Here is a 17,866-nt window from a genome sequence, read left to right on the forward strand (position 1 = left end):
TATAAGGTTCCTTTCCTAATAGGTTAGCACATTAAAGTGAAACTAACTGGCATAAAGTGTTTTCTATGTTTTATTAACACAATGTGTTTCAGGCAACAATTAAGTGAAAGCAGCACGCTGTATGTGCGACTTTTCATGCCTTGTAGCACTCCATTTATCATCGCAGTTTTACATTGACCTTGACACCCATTTTCATTAGAATAAAGATTGTCTACCATTTAGGTTACATTGTTCATGTGCATACAGACCCCATGCAAATTCCGTCCAGATAGAAGAGCTGTGAGCCTGTCAGAGGTCATCAGCATTAAAAGATTGCAGCTATTTTTTCCAACTGCTTCTTTTCATTGCATGAATCCAGAGCAGTGGGAACACTCCAGTCTAATATCTGAACTATTTTACTATTGGCTCTGTAACATTAATCAACAAGAATAATTTTTCTAATGATAAATAGCTATAATGCAATTTTAATCTATCATAATGCAATCCTCGCAGAGAAAAATTCCAACAAGTAAAATAACCCTGGATTTCTTCAGCAATCCATATTATCAAAAGTCATTTAAAGAGCCCCTGATTTGTCAAATTAGTGTCATTTTCTAAATACATTTATATGTGCTTTTATATATACCATGCTTTAAAGACTCAGGAAAAAAATGACACATTTGTCATCAATGTACTTTCCTAATTTGCAGTAGGTAAAGAAGTTGCTCTATTAACAGTCAGCATTTCATATCTTCAAGATGCTTGTATTTCAGGTAAATCTGATCATTACTTTAATTGTTAATTCATGCATCCAGGAATTAGATCTATAGATCTTTTTAAATAATTAAGTGGAAAACTACAACTTTGTAGAAACATTTCTGTAGTTTAAAAGCAGGGTCAAAGTGAATAAGCTGACTGCCGTCATAAGAGAATTTCAAAGTAATATAATTTGAATTTAATTATTAATGGAAGATATTTAAAAAAGATTGCTTCATGATCTCCTATTAGTGAATTTGCAATTCATTTTGATATTTGGAGTTTGATTTATAATGATGATAATGCAATCTATGTCCAATTAACAATGCATGGGCTATGTAATTTGATTTTCAATGCGTGTGAATGGAATCAGCTTGAAGAAAAAGAACTGATTCAGAGCCTCAAATGTAATTTGCTTGGTGAGTTCTAGCAATTTTAAATGACATTGCAGTTCTTTAATCTTTTCAAAGATCATGAAAAAATGTATTCAGAACCAAGTTATTTTATACTACTATACAAAAGAAAATGTGTTAGGATCTTGTGCTGCTGTTCTTGTACTCAGAAGTCATGGATGTGTTTCTCTGTTTTCTAAATAAACAAACTCAAGTTATTTCTCAATTTTGTATCCGTAGGTCTTTCATCAGCAACCAGCTACATCCAGTAATAATAGTTGTTGATGAAACACCACTTACAGTACTTCTTATTAAATTTTGGTAAACAGCCATCGAAGCCCAGAAATTGACTGCAGAAAGTAACACTATGGCCTTGATCAAATTAGCAAATCTCTGCTCCATGTCTCTTTGCAGCACATAGAACCCTGAATGGCATGACAAAAAGTCTTTGTTTGTCACTGAATGGCATCAAACATGGTTTTCCTATGAAGCTACCATGGGAGCCAAATTGTAAATAATATAAACTAGATTTATTAACTTCTATAGATTTTGTATAGAAATACAGATGTTTATTTTAGAATGTGATTATTGAAGAAAATATCACTTAAATGTAGGTTATTAATTTACAGTTTACTACAGGTCTCAACATTTTAATTGACTAAATAACCTGCAAGATATTTTCTTTTAACCACCATTAGGTAACTATAGGTTCACTATATATTTATTTTATCAAATCACCTTTCTTTCAGACCAGCAAAGAAATTATGAAAGAACTTTTGCTTCAATGTGTGCTTTTAAAGCATTACTTTGAATACCATCATAGTCCTTTATCCTCATGCTCTGAAGTTTATTACAGCAGCTGAATTCTTTGGGAACCTTAGGGCATATTTCACATAAAATGACTGCATTCTTTTTCCTGGCAGATCAGATATTTATATATAATATTTTTGACTTGCTTAACATAGCATCATAACATTCAGTCATCTCATGCAGTTTTCACGGGAAAAGATTTTACATGTGTAGACCTTTTTTTACATGTTCCAGGTCAGACCCTTTCTGAAAACCTCCGTGATAGTTTTCTTCTCTGTCTGAAATATGGGTAGACACCATATTCTTTTAACATTGAAGGACTCTTAGAAATACTCAAATCTGCACGAGTTTGAAAATGGCTTATTCTTCTGATCACCATGGTGACAATTAACAGTGTTTCAAGGCTTTGTCTGATTCTCCAGCTTTGCCTGGTGCAATTTTCAACAAAATTGCTGTACAAAGGCATGCATTTAGCCCAAGGAGAAGGAGGTGGTGTGTTAATTACATTCACAACATTTGAAAATAAAGATTCTGTGTGTTAGAATAATTTTATCCATGTTTTATTACAAGTGTGAATGTGTAAAACAGCCTCAACTTTGTGCAGCGAATTTTCAATCAGGCTGGAAACAATTGGATAAATGATCAAATGCAAATAAAAACTATTTTTCCTCATTCAAATGAACTGATGTGCCTGAAATATACTACATAGTTTATGTAATTTATTGCAAGTGGGCTATAGGAAACTTATATCAGGAATAATATAAAAATTCCTCTCAGTGCTTATATTTCAGAAACGTACTTGCTTTTGTACACACACTGCAAATACTTTCCCTTGTGTTTAATTATCTAGTGCCTACTTTCAGTAGTTTTTGTTGTTTAACTAATTTAGTAATTATTGAACATATACCATATCAACTTACTCATGCTACCTTAATTCTTTAATTTGAATACACTGTGCTTGACAGCAGGACAATTGACCTACTAAATGCCATCTGTCAATGGTGCTGTTAAGCCTGAAATGCAGCAACATTCCTCAGTGTGATATTTTTTCCACGTGTTTTCTTTTTGTTTACCTTACGGGAAATCCCAGGCTATTGCTTGTTGTCTTCTTTGGGGGAAAAATGTGCCTGACAGCCGTCCAGGTGAATAATTGTGGACATAACTGTAGCATTTATGAATCTACATAATTAGGAGTTTCAACCTATTCACTCTTTCACAGTTGCCACATTGGTCATTTATAAACATAACAGGTGTGAGACCAAGATAGTACAGCTAATTACTTAACAACTGATTAGTGATGGCTGTTCAATTAGTTCAATCATTATACATCATGACATAAATATGTATTCTACCAATCAGTTACACACCTCACTGGAGTAATTAAGGACTGTTTCTTAATAACATTAATACTGTGAACACATTTAGTCCACGTAAGGATGAAGGCTAAGAAATCAATATTTCTGGCATTTGAATGGTAATAATAGTCAAAGTAGAAGCTGATAAGAATGTAGGAACTAAATGCAAGAATAGACCATTTAAGCGCTTGTACCTGCTCTGCATTCAATCAGGTCATGGTTGATCTTTAACCTTGGCATCACTTTTCACCAATAATGCCTATCCTTGAAGAGTCCTGTCTGAAACATCACATATTCATATTCTCCAAAGATGCTGGCTGACCCTCCAGTACTTTGTGCCTTTTTATTTTGTAAATCAACATGTGCAGTTCCTTGTTTCTCCATGTCTACACTTTGAATCCCTTAATATTTAAATATTTATCAATCTCTGCCTTCAATCTATGAAGCAATTAACTCCACGGCCCTCAGCAGAGAGGGCCATGAGTTGAGAATTACTAAGATTTGTCTCCTGATTGAAGAAACGTCTTCTCATCGGTTCTGCATGGTTGACCCCTTCTTTAGACAATAGACAATAGGTGCAGGAGTAGGCTATTTGGCCCTTTGAGCCAGCACCGCCATTCAATGTGATCATGGCTGATCATCCACACCCAGTACCCCGTTCCTGCCTTCTCCCCATATCCCCATATCTTTAAGAGCCCTATCAAGCTCTCTCTTGAAAGTATCCAGAGACCCGGCCTCCACCGCCCTTGAGGCAGAGAATTCCACAGACTCACAACTCTCGGTGTGAAAAAGTGTTTCCTCATTTCCGTTCTAAGTGCCTTACCCCTTATTCTTAAACTGTGGGTCCTGGTTCTGGACTCCCCCAAAATCAGGAACATGTTTCCTGCCTCTAGCTTGTCCAAACCCTTAATAATCTTATATGTTTCAATAAGATCCCATCTCATCCTTCTAAATACAAGCCCAGTCACTCCATTCTCTCAGCATATGACAGTCCCACCAATGAGATTGTAATCCCTGGTTCTAGAATCATCATCTCTGCATCTGTCCTGTTAAGCCTAAAATGAATTCTATATGTTTCTCATTCTTCTGAACTGAGTAAGAATCAGAAGAGAGGGCCTGACCCCAGATTTTGAATAAAATTGTTTACAAAACATAAAAAAAAAAAATCATCAAACTGCTGCATGAGTCACAGTGCCACCTCACAGATCCAATCACAATGGATCTCATTTACATATATGACATCACAATGGGACAGGTGTGGGAGATTGGAACCTTCACGTGGTCCCACTAAAACCAAACTGCTGCATGAGTCACAGTGCCATCTCACAGATGTCCAATCACAATGGATCTCATTTACATATGATATCACAATGGGACAGGGTTGAGAGATTGCAACCTTCACGTGTTCTCACGAATGTAATCAACCTAGCGTGCACAATCAAATAGAGCAAGTTGTCCTACCCCCCTCCCTCTCTACCCCCTCCCTCTCCACCCCCTCCCCCTCCACCTCTACCCCTCTACCTCTACCCCTCTACCTCTACCCCTCTTATCCTCCCCCTCTCTCCACCCTCCCCTCTCCTCCATCGCCTCCTCCATCCCCTCCTCTTCTCCCCCCCTCCACCTCTCCCCCTCCTCTTCTCTCCCCCCTCCACCTCTCCCCCTCCTATCCTCCCCCCCCTATCCACCCTCCCCTCTCCACCCTCCCCTCCTCCATCCCCTCCTCTTCTCCCCCCTCCACTTCTTCTCTCCCCCTCCACCTCTCCCTCCACCTCCTCTTCTCTCCCCCTCCACCTACCCCCTCCTTTTCTCTCCCCTTCCCCTCTCCTCCCTCCCCCTCACTCACCCCCTCCTCTCTCTCTCTCCATCCCCCTCTCCCCTCTACTCTCTCTCTCCCCCTCCCTCCCTTCCACCCCTGCCTTCCCCTCCTCTCTCCACCCTTCTCTCTTCCCCTCCTCTCTCTCCCTCTCCCCCTCCAATCTCTCTCCACTCTCCCCCCCTTTCCACCCTCCCCTCCTTCTATCCCCTCTTCTTCTCTCCCCCCTCCATCTCTCCCCCTCCTCTTCTCTCCCCCCAACTCTCCCCCTCCTCTTCTCTCCCCTCCAATCCTCCCCTCCCCTCCTCCTCTCACTCCTCCCTCCCTCCCCCTCTCCCCTCTACTCTCCCCCTCTAATCTCTCCCTACCCCTCCCTCCCTTCAACCCCCCTGCCTTTCCCCCCTTCTCTCTCTCCCCCCTCTCTCTCTCCCCTCTTCTCTCTCTCCCCCTTCTCTCTCTCCCCCTTCTCTCTATCTCCCCTCCTCTCTCTCCCCCTCCACTCTCTCCCTCCCCTCTCTCTCTCCCCCTCCAATCTCTCTCCACCTCTCCCTTCCCCCTCTCCTCCCCCTCTCCTCCCCCTCCCCTCCCCTCCCCTCTCCCCCCCTCCCCCTCTCTCCGCTCCCCCCTCTCTCCCCTCCCCGTCTCTCCTCTCTCTTCCTCCTCCCCCACCTCTCCTCTCCCACGTTCCTCTCCCCTCCCCTTCCCCTCCCCTTCCCCTCCCCCACCCCTCTCTCCCCCCTCCCCCCTCCCCCCTCCACCACCCTCTCTCCCCTCTACCACCCCCCTTCCCCTACCCCTGTCTCCCCTTCACTCTCCCCACTCTCCTTCCCTCCCCCATCCCCCTCTCTCCCTTCCCCCTACGCCTTCCCTCTCCTCCTCCCCCTCCCATCTCCCCCCCTCCTGCTCCCTCCCGTCCCTCCTCACCTCTCCCTCCTCACCCTTCTCTCCTCACCCCTCTCTCCTCACCCCTCTCTACTCTCTCCTCACCCCTCTCTCCTCACCCCTCTCCTCACCCCTCTCCTCACCCCTCTCTCCTCACCCCTCTCTCCTCACCCCTCTCTCCTCACCCCTCACCCCTCCCTCAACACCCTCTCCTCACCCCTCTCGCCGTCTCCCCCTTCCTCCTCCCTCCCCCCTCTCTCCCCATCCCTCTCTCCCCTTCCACCCCCCCCCATACCCCTCTCCCCTACCCCTCTCCACCCCCCCCCCCCACAACCGCACGTTGAGGGGACAGGATCCAGCGGTCTCCCCTTCCCCCCCCCTCTACCCCCTCTACCCCCTCCACCCCCTCCTGTGTGTGTGGGGGGTGGTTAGTGTGCATGTGAAGCCGCAGCACCCCCCCCCCCCCCCCCCAACTTGGTCTAGTAACTTTTAAATCTCTTATAGACAATCCATGCCATTTGCCTTCCCACTTCATTCAGATTTAAGACCCTGGTTTCTGATTCAACAACTACTAATTTTTATATCAAAATGCTATTATTTAGTGATTAATGTTCCCTCAAGGGGGTCCCTTAACTATTGAATTATCAATGAATCATTTCTTATTACATAATACAAGATCTAAAATACAATGTTCCCTCATTGGTTTCTTAGCACACTGATCTAGACAATTCTTACCTCCATGAATTCACCCTCCATACCATTTACGCTAATTTGGCTTGCGTAGTCTCTCTTTAGATTAAAATCCACCATGAATTTTGTACCACCTTTGTTGCATGCATCCGTAATATTCGGATTAATGCTATTTTCTACATTTCCAATACTGTTTGGCCAACTTTTTTTCCCTTAAGTCCACTAACATTTTGTGATTTTCTGAGCAAACATTCTTTCCCTCAACTTCCTTTCCCATCCTTTAATAAGGAGGCTTCCTCAGCTTTACGTTTCTATTTTGTATTTATCTTCCAAATATGATGTTTTCTGGAATATTTAATTACAAATCCTGATCACTTAAACCTGTGATGGCTATTATATTGTAATCATTTTTGTCTGTGTGCCATTATCTTACCTCTCTTATCACAAATGCTGCATGCATTCACATAATCACTGTGCTTTGGTCAGTTTTCTCATCCACCCTGTAATCCTTGTTCTCATTAGGTCTCTTAATGAGCTCCAATGTCCTAGGATAGGCAACCTAAGAGTGGAGCAATCTGGAACCAACCTCACATGATCTCTGTGAGCAAAGAACCATATAGATAAGAGGATTGAATTGTCCAGTCTGATCTATGGTTCTTGGCTACCAATTAAAGATCTTTTCATTCTTGAGTTAGATCACATGCGCAATCATTCAGCAAATATCTGTGGCACGCTATGAGAGAAATAAGGCTAAAATTGAGCCAAATAATGAAAAATCAAGATGTTTCATAAAAACATTTAAGAACATAATTCCCTTTCAACAGAGAGCCGAGTCTACAAACCATAAGTGTATTTCCAGTTCTGCAATTAGCATAGGTGAAGAATTTGACTTTATAATATACCACACTATCTCATGTAAACCTAGGCACCTAGATTTACTAGGCGATCAAAATATAGCATGTTTCCTTCTTTCAGTATGTCCGTGGTGAGATGTACGGCACATAGAAAGTGGAGTTTTTGGTAATGCATACAAATTAGATCATTGGCCAATCTTGGTATCCACCTATCTGCTGGATACCAAGGGAATGATGGCTGGTTCTACCCATCCTACCCACCTCAAGAAATAATTGTACTACAAACATTGGGTAGTTTGTGGGATGGTGTTCTCTTTCCATTGCTTAAGTAGGGTCTCTATGTGCTCACAAGGCATGTCTTCAAGGTTCTCAATACCATCCCAAATGTTTTTTCAGTATGAGTGGTCATGAACCAGACATTACTTGTGAATGACACAAAGCACCAACTAAAGCAACACCCGCCGCTTGATTCATGCCTACTACATAGTTAGCACGTATCAAATCATACTTCTCACATCAGAAAATGGCCGCTGTGAAAAATGGAATAAACTCCCATGAATGTCTATTCAGATTCTCATACTATGGAATTTTGCAGCACAGGAGGAAGCCAGTCAATCCATGGGATCTGTGCATGTTCTCTGAAGAAGCTATCCACTTGATTGCATTCCCCCATTTTTATCCGTATCTTTTTATGTTCGTTTTTTTGTCTGTCACTTCCATATAAAAAGCAATTACTGAATCTATTTCCACGGTTGTTTCTGTTAGAACATTCTATTTTCAATCTTTAGATGAAGGAAATCAAACTGTTCCTTGTCTTCTCTCAGTGATTACTTTAATGATGTGCCCTCCAGTTGGTGAAAATAGTTTCTCCCCATTGATTATATTGAAACCCCTTCACTTCTCTGGAAGGCTATCATTCCCTCATTTACTCTAATGTTTTACTAATTTCGCTTTGTCAGTTAAGACTCTCATCCTTGTATTATCTTTGTAAATTTCTTCTGTGTGCAGTCAATACATTGAATCTCGAGTTCATCATTAATCAAAGGGCAGCACAATAGAGCAGCGGTAGAGTTTTTGGCTTACAATGCCAGAGACCCTGATTCAATCCAGATTACGGGTGCTGTCTCTATGGAGTCTGTGACAGTGTGGGTTTTCTTTGGGTGCTCTGGTTTCCTCCCATATTCCAAAGACGTGCAGGTTTGCAGATTAATTGGCTTATGTATATTGTTCCTGGTCTTCAATTAAATTGTTTCTGTTGTAGACTCATTAGTTGATACCATTGCTACACATTGTTGTGGAGCTGATATGAAATGGAGACAAATATCTGCGGGCAGCCAAACTCCGAAAAGGGTATTCCTCAGTCCCTCTTGATTGATGGAGTCAAAGACTTCTGTTGGGTCATAGAAAGCCAAATATAGCAACTGATGATGCTGCCTAAAATTTTCTCGGCGTTGTCATGTAGTGAACATAAGAATATGGTATTTGAGCAATGCATGGATAGCATGGACCTGCAGATATAGAAAGTTGGCTGAATGGCAGAAGACAGAGTGGAAATAAAGGGGGCTTTTTTTCTGGTTGGCTGCCAGTGACCAGCTGTGTTCCACAAGGGGACCACTTCACGTTGTATATCAATGATTTGGATGAGGGAATTGTGGGAGGGACTGCAGAAGGACTAGGTTAGGCTGGGAGAGTATACTGCATAGAAAGCATGGAGAGCATAGAGAATTATGCAGTCATGCATTTTGATAGTAGAAATAAAGGCGAAGACTATTTTCTAAATAGGGAGAGGACTCCGAAATCAGAGGTGCAATGGGACTTGGGCGTGCTTGTGCAGGATTCCCAAAAGGTTAATTTGCGAGTTGAATTGATAGTAAGGAAGGTAAATACAATGTTAGCATTTATTTTGAGAGGACTAGAATATAAAAACAAGGATATAATGTTGAGGCTTTATAAGACACTGGTCAAACCACATTTGGAGTAATGTAAGCAGTTTTGTGCCCTATGCCTGAGGAAGGATGTGCTGGTGTTAGAGAGGATCCAGTGGAAGTTTACGAGAATGATCCGAGGAATGATTGGGTTAACATTTGATGACCATTTGACGGCACTGGGCCTGTACTCGCTGGAGTTTAGAAAGATGAGGGGGACCTCATTGAAACTTACCGAAAGTAAGGGAAAGGCCTGGATAGAGTGGATGTGCGGAGAATATTCCCAATAGTGGGACAGTTTCATACCCTCAGAATAAAAGGACATACCTTTTGAAAGGAGATGAGGAGGAACGTCAGAGCGTGGTGAATCTGTTGAATTCATTGCCACAGATGGTTGTGGAGGCCAAGTCATTTGGGTATTTTTAAGGCAGAAATTGACAGATTCTTGATTAGTAAGGGTGTCAAGGGGTATGGAGAGAAGGCAGTAGAATGGGGATGAGAGGGAAAGATAGATCAGCAATGGCGGAGTAGACTTGAGAGGCCGAATGTCCTACTTCTGCTCCTATGACATGAACTTATGAACATTTACTCCAATACACTGTAAATTTAAGCATGCCTAGCTTTTTCTAAAATGTCAGAAGAATGCCTAAAATATTTGCTGTTGATGGAAATTGTATAAATATTTACTTTGACAGTTCGCCCTTCATATTTCCCAGCTTTCCCAAAGTATTCATAGTTTTTGAAATACTTTGCTGCATGTTAGGCTGGTTCACTTTTTCAACAAATAAAAGTTAGTCTAAGTTTGTCTGAGCTTATAAATTAATTATTTGCGGTTTGTGTGCCAGTTTATGTGTGATTTAAAATTGTGCAGTTTAAATGAAAATCCAAAGCTAGTTTTGTTTTTGCTTTACAGGGCTACAACACAGAACTGTCTATGTGGCTTCCAAAGAAAATACATTTACTGAAGAAGGTGGAATCGGTAAGACGAGCTGGTATCTCATTATCCTGTGATATCCTTGAAAAAGTAGAGGGAATTAAAGACAAATGGCATCTGTTGGAGGTGTGTGCTTTTTAATCATTACAATAGATTTTCATTTTAATACTGTTGATACATATACATTAAAGATTCCCAACTTCGTTTCTTCAAGTAAATGGCCATTTTTAAAAAAAATTTTCTTTCACAGCGGTTGGAAAAGGATTAAACATGGCTCTCAAAATGTTACATTTTGCAAATTGTGTAAACAGGCAGTTGTGGTGGCCTGAGCCATTTTGGTATCGAACCGTCGTTAGTCGGGCTCAAACTCTCACATGGACCGGGCGTGATCTGGGCCAACCAATCACGCGGTCAGGGGGGCGGGCCATCTGGCAGTTGGAATTTCAAGGATTGGCAGTTGGAGGGTAACTCGGGTGTGCTCACGAGGGACGGCACAGTAGTAGTAAAATAATAACTTGATGCGCGCGTGAGCGACGGGGCTGTATCAGTTCATTATTAAACAGAGTGTTTACACAATGCGTGAACCTCTACAATGGTGACGCCAATTATCCAAAATGGCCTATTTTGGATTTTATCATGTTTGCAGCTGACAACCCAGACCAGCAGAATGCAGTTTCGATCAAACTGCTCACTTTCTGGACATCACAGCCCCACGTGTAGTTTGAACAGGCTGAAGCCCAGTTCCACATTCACCAGTTCACTGCTGAATACATCCGTGGGCCAGCGCGCCAACAGCTCTCACAGTTGACGCATCTGGCACAGTCATGGGCGGAGTGCTGGAGCAACTGATCGATGGAAGCTGGCAGCCCCTCTCTTTTTTCAGTCGTCACCTGATTTGCTTTTCTGCCCTGAGCAGAAATATAGCGCTTTCGACCAGGAACTCCTCGTGCTCTACCTGGCCTTCCGGCATTTCTGCTACTTCCTCGAGGGAAGGGATTTCACAGCTTTCACCGACCACAAGCCACTCACATTTGCCTTTGCCAAGGTGTCTGATCCCTGGTCATCCCGGCAGCAGCGCCACTTGGCCTACATCTCCGAGTTCACAACTTACGTCCAGCACATCGCAGGCAAGAGCAACCATGTCGCAGATGCGTTGTCCCGCACTACCATCAATGCCATCCACGTTCTGGCCTCAGGTGTTGACTACATGGCCGTGGCAGCCACCCAGCGATAGGATGAGGAGATGCTCACCTACCGCACCGCCATCTCAGGCCTGTTGTTGGAGGATATGCGATTCGGGCCCGCTGACACCACGGTCCTTTGCGACGTGTCTACCGGGCAGCCTGGCGCCGCTGGATTTTCGACATGGTTCACGGTTTTGCTCACCCTTACATCCAGGCAACAACGGCACTGGTGGCAGCCAATTTCATGGGAATTGGCAAACAGGTCGGCAAACAGTTCGGCACCTGGGCCAGAGTGTGCATAATAAAATAATAACTTGATGCACGCGTTAGCGACTGGTCATAATTATTAAACAGAGTGTTTACACAATGCGTGGACCTCTACACCATCATGATACCACTGCAAACTTTGGAAGCTGACAATAATTTTAATTAAAGGGCGACACGGTGGTGCAGCGGTGGAACAGCGGAAACAGGCCATTCAGCCCACCGAGTCTGCACGGACCAGCGATCCCCGCATATTAACACTACCCTACACACACTAGGGACAATTTATACGTATACCAATCCAATTCACTTACAAACCTGTACATCTTTGGAGTGTGGGAAGAAACCAAAGATCTCGGAATAAACCCAGGCGGTCACGGGGATAATGTACAAACTCCATACAGACAGCACCCGTAGTCGGGATCGAACCTGGGTCTCCAATGCTGCAAGCGTTGTAAGGCAGCAACTCTACCGCTGCGCCTCTGTGCCGCCCCTAGTTTTCTTTTGTTCAACTGCTTTTAGTAAAAGGAAATAAATGTGTACTCAAAAGATTTTTTTTTTCCCCATTAAAATGATTGGTCCAGCTGCACCTTGTGCAGGTTCACTGGGCAGAATTCCAAGCTGAATCACTATACATTTGTGGAGGTTTGCTGTCCCTCACAGAATTCCCTAACCCTAACTCAATGTTCTGCTTGTGTGGAAGTTGGAAAGTCAGGCAAATACTTTCCCCCAAATTTTCATTCGATCCCTATCATCCTTTTTTAGTTCTGTAAAGTTAAATCAAAAGAAAAGAGGATGCAAGCAAATGACTTATGAGATTGAGGCTCAGGTTGTATATATGGATTACACCAAAGCATTTGACAAGGTTCTGCATGGTAGGCTGCTCTGGAAGGTTAGCTCGCATGGGATCCAAGGAGAGCTGGCTGACTGGACAAAAAATTGGCTGGATGGAAGGAGGCAGATAATGATGGTGGGAGGTTGTATTTTGAGCTATCAATGATTTGGATGAGAACATACAACGTATGATTAGTGAGTTTGCAGATGACACTAAAGTGGGTGGTATTCTAGATAGTGAGATGGATGTCAAAAATTGCAGCAGGATCTTGATCGGTTGGGCAGATGAGCTGAGGAATGGTTAATGGAGTTTACCATTACCTAAGGGATCTAGGAGTGCAGGTACATAGTTCCTTGAAAGTGGCGTCACAAGTAGATGGGGTGGTCAAGAAGGCTTTCAGCACATTGGCCTTCATCAATTGAGAGTATTGAGTATAGAAGTTGGAAGGTCATTATACAAGTCATTGGTGAGGCCACATTTAGAATACTGTGTTCAGTTTTGGTTACCCTGTTAAAGGAAAGATGTTATTGGAAATGGTGTAGAAAAGATTTACAAGGATGTTGCTGGTGGAAAGATTTAATAGGAACCGAAGGGCCAACTTTTAAACTTTTTTTAAAGGCCTGTGCGACTAGTATAGATGGGACATGATGTTGGCCAGTGTGAGCAAACTTAATTGAAGAGCCTGTTTCCATGTTGAATGATTCTCGGACAAAAGTTATGGAACGAGCTGCTGAAGGAGGTAGTTAAGGCAGGTACTATCACAATGTTTAAGAAAGATTTGGACAGGTACATGGGTAGGATAGGTTTCGAGGAATATGGGCTAAATGTAGGCAGGTGGGACTAGAGTAGATGGGGCATGTTGTTCAGCGTGGACAAATTGGGCTGAAGGGCCTGTTTTCACACTATAGTTTGACTGACTCTATTAAAAACAAGAGGATAACCAGGGAGAAGGTAGGACCACTCAAGGATAGAGGGAGTTTGTGCTTGGAGTCTCGGAATGTTGGCAAGATACTACACAAGTACTTTGCATGTGTTTTCACCAAGGAGAAGGACAGTGACATCAGTGTGGAGAATGCTAACATCCAAGGGCAGTTTGAGATTAAGATGAAGGAGCAATTGGGGCTCTTGAAGAGGATTAAGGTGGATAAATCACCTTGACCTGATGGGATTTATCCCAGATTATTCAGTGACAAGAGAGAATTTTTCAGGAATCCTGATGAAGATCTTTGTACCTTCTTTAGCCACAGACAAGGTCCCAGAGGACTGGAGAATCGCTAATGTTGTTTCCTTTATTAAGCAATCCAGGGAATTCTAGGCCCGTTCCTGTGGTGTACTGTTCGATGTTCCATGTTCTATGTTAACCCCAGTCATAAATTAAATTCATGAGTTTGGGCAAGCCATATGTGAACAGAGCAGAAAAATTGAGTTGATAGAATAACTATGGTCTTATTGAATGGCAATGCAGGCCTGAAGGGTAACATGCCCTTTTCAGGGGCCATATTTCTAATGCAGTTATATTTCTAATGTTTAAAGTCTGTCATTTCCTTATTTTGATTTGTCAAACTATTTGCAACTGTTTTCAAAGGGCTCGCATTACCTTTAGCTATCTTTCTCTTTTAACATAATTGTCTAAACGCTTTGAATTAATTTTAATGTATAAAGAAATATGATTCATTTTCCTTTTTGTGGTTCTTTTATTGTCTTTGTTTGCTGGTTTTTCATCAATCCTTGCACTTGATCTCCCAATCCTTTGCTCTTTTCCATGTGCTTTTCTTTTTATGTTATCACCAACCTCTATTTCCAATTTTGGCTGATTTATTTGCCCCTTGGGGTAGACACAAGTCCAGCACAAAGTTGTTTTTTTCTGGACATTTCCCACATATAATCCACTCTACCTATCAGCAATTCTAAGAAGTTTGATGCGTTCAGCGTTCTCCTGGTCTTATAAACTGCAGCATTACCAAAACCTGGACTCTAAGTTATTTTCTCTTTCCCAAACTTAATATTGATTTGAATCATCCTGCATCCTTCTGTTCATAGGCTTGTTCACTATTTTTAAATTTGATGCTTAGTCACACTTAAAAAATCTACCCAAGTAGATTTAATTAAATACAATAATGATAATTTTTTTTGTTAAAAGCATTAACTTTTTAATACATAATTGAAAACGTTAAACTAAAATGAATTTGAGCACATTGCTTTTTCACGAGGGTCAGTAACCCAATTAAAATAAATCGGGTCACTATTTGTGCGTTATCACTCCCTGGTGTAAAGCTGATGGACGGATATGACCCCTATCTGTAGGGAGTTACCAGTCTACCATTGGAGTTGCTGAGTTTCGGAACAGAATGGACAATCAAAAGCAGTAGCATCTAACTCCAGTTTATCATAGATTTCGTCTTTGTTAGCTGAATTACCCCAATACTCAAATTTCACTGTACCTTAATTGGTACGTGACAATTAAATTGAATCTTGAATAGAAAACATAAACATAGAAAATAGGTGCAGGAGTAGGCCATTCGGCCCTTCGAGCCTGCATCGCCATTCAATATGATGATGACTGATCATCCAACTCAGTATCCTGTACCTGCCTTCTCTCCATACCCCCTGATCCCTTTAGCCACAAGGGCCACATCTAACTCCCTCTTGTTCTTGAACATGAATCTTCATGTTCAAATTATATTATGATCATTGTTAGATAACTGCTCTCCAGCTGCTAAGTCACAGTGTCATACAGCACGGAAGCAGGCCCTTCGGCCCAACCTACCCACACCGACCAAGATGACCCATCTACACTTGTCCCATCTGCTCGCATTCAGCACTTATCCCTCTAAATCTTTCCTATCCTTGTACCTGACCAAATGTCTTATAAATGTTGTTATAGTACCTACCTCAAATACCTCCTCCACCAACTTGTTGCATATATCCACCATACTCTGAATGAAAAAGTTGCCCCATAGGTTCTTACCTTGCCCCTCTCACCATAAACCTATGTCCCCTGATTCTTGATTCCCCCACGTTGAGCAAAATACTTTGTGCATTCACTCTATGAATTCTCCTCATGATATTGTACACCTCCAGAAGATCACCCCTCATCCTCCTGTCCTCCAAGGAATAAAGTCCTAGCCTTCCTAACTTCTCCCTAGAGCTCAGGCTCTCGAGTCCTGGCAACATCCTCGTAAATCTTCTCTGCAATTTACAACATAATTCTGTGGGCGGTACAGTGGCGCAGCAGTAGAGTTGCTGCCTTACAGCGCCAGAGTCCCGGGTTCGATCCTGACTATGGGTGCTGTCTGTACAGAGTTTGTACATTCTCCCCGTAACCTGCGTGGGTTTTCCCCGGGATCTCCGGTTTCCTCCCACACTAAAGTGTACAGGTTTGTAGGTTAATTGGCTTGACATAATTGTAAATTGTCCCTAGTGTGTGTAGGATAGTGTAAGTCTGATGGAGATTACTTGTCAGCGCAGACTAAGTGAGCCGAAGGGCCTGTTTCCACGCTGTATCTCTAAACTAAACTAAACTAAACTACAACAGGGTGAACTAAACTGAACACAATGCTTTAAATGTAGCCTCACCAACATGTTGTATAACTGTAAAATAACATCTATACTCAATACCCTGACTGATGAAGACCAATATACCGAAAACCTCCTAGATCCCTCTGCAGTACAACATTCCTCAGGGCCCTGCATTCACTGTGAATGTCTAGCCATTGTTTGACTTCCCAATATGCAATACCTCACACTTATCTGCATTAAACTACATTTACCATTCCTCAGCTCACTGATCAGGATCCTGCTGTAATTTTTGAATTACAGCAGGGAAACCATCTTTGTTATCTATGATACCAACCATTTTAGTGTCATCTGCAAGCTTACTAATCATGCCCTCTACATTCTCATCCAAATCATTGATACAAACCACACAGCAATGGGTCCAACACTGAACCCTGAGACACACCACTAGTCTCAGGCCTCCAGTCCAAAAACAACCTCTCACCATCTGCTTCCTTCCATTAAGTCAATTTTCTATATACAGTACATTCAGAAAGTATTCAGACCCCTTCACTTTTTCCACATTTTGTTACGTTACTGCCTTATTCTCAAATGGATTAAATTCATTTTTTTACCATCAATCTACACACAATACCCCATAATAAAAAAGCGAAAACAGGTGTTTAGAAAATAAAAAATAAATAACTGAAATATCACATTTACATAAGTATTCAGACCCTTTACTCAGTACTTTGTTGACGCACGTTTGGCAACGATTACAGCCTCAAGTCTTCTTGGGTATGACGCTACAAGCTTGGCACACCTGTATTTGGGTAATTTCTCCCATTCTTCTCTACAGATCCTCTCAAGCTCTGTCGGGTTGGATGGGGAGCATCGATGCACAGCTATTTTCAAGTCCCTCCAGAGATATTCAATCGGGTTCAAATCCGGGCTCTGGCTGGGCCACTCAAGGACATTCACAGACTTGTCACGAAGCCACTCCTGCATTGTCTTGGCTGTGTGTTTAGGGTCGTTGTCCTGTTGGAAGGTAAACCTCTGCCCCAGTCTGAGGTCCTGAACGCCGGGACCTTGAGGGGCCGAACCACATGGGGGTGGTCTCTTAAACAATTCAATTACATATATCGATTAACCCCATACATAACAGACATTTCCCTAACCCAATAATACAGCAGCTAATACATTGTATTCAAACAGGACTTCTCAAGGAAGCAAACTTAGCAACATTTACCCTTATCTGCAAGAAACCCAGACAAAGCTCAATACCTTATCCAATCAACACTGGGCAAAGTAGAACTCTGCAACATTATTTACAATTATTTACAAAGTGTATGTCTGATTTGCAGTCATCCAATCCATTCTGTGCATTTTGCACCTAATTGACAGGATCTTCAGATGTTAGTCTTTTCCTGCAGCTTGTATCTAGGCTCTAGACAAACTGGCACCACTCCGCAGCTTGTCCCAGTTCTGCAGAGAACAATTCCAAATTGACCAAATCTCCCAGCAGCCCTGAAGCTTTTACCCCATTTTAAGGCCCTCTGAGAGGGCGCTGTAAACAGTTTATGTATGTATTGTTGGGTCTGTGTACCATTGTATCTAGCACATTAGTACCTGCATTGATGTACAGCACTTTGGTCAACGTGAGTTGTTTTTAAATGTGCTATACAAATACAATTGATT

At 42.3% G+C, this 17,866-nt stretch overlaps 1 protein-coding gene across 4 annotated transcripts in view; it reads left to right on the forward strand.

The window, feature by feature from the left end:
- akap6 (A-kinase anchoring protein 6) overlaps nucleotides 1-17,866 on the forward strand; it is a 382,452-nt gene that overhangs the window by 262,390 nt on the left and 102,196 nt on the right. For all 4 annotated transcript variants that reach the window (XM_033027101.1, XM_033027098.1, XM_033027099.1 and 1 more), the window contains one exon: nucleotides 10,370-10,516. In XM_033027101.1, coding sequence (XP_032882992.1) covers nucleotides 10,370-10,516 — 147 coding nt within the window. The remainder of the gene's footprint in view (nucleotides 1-10,369; nucleotides 10,517-17,866) is intronic.

The sequence above is a fragment of the Amblyraja radiata genome, chromosome 9 (assembly GCF_010909765.2).
Source record: "Amblyraja radiata isolate CabotCenter1 chromosome 9, sAmbRad1.1.pri, whole genome shotgun sequence".
NCBI classification, from domain to species: domain Eukaryota; kingdom Metazoa; phylum Chordata; class Chondrichthyes; order Rajiformes; family Rajidae; genus Amblyraja; species Amblyraja radiata.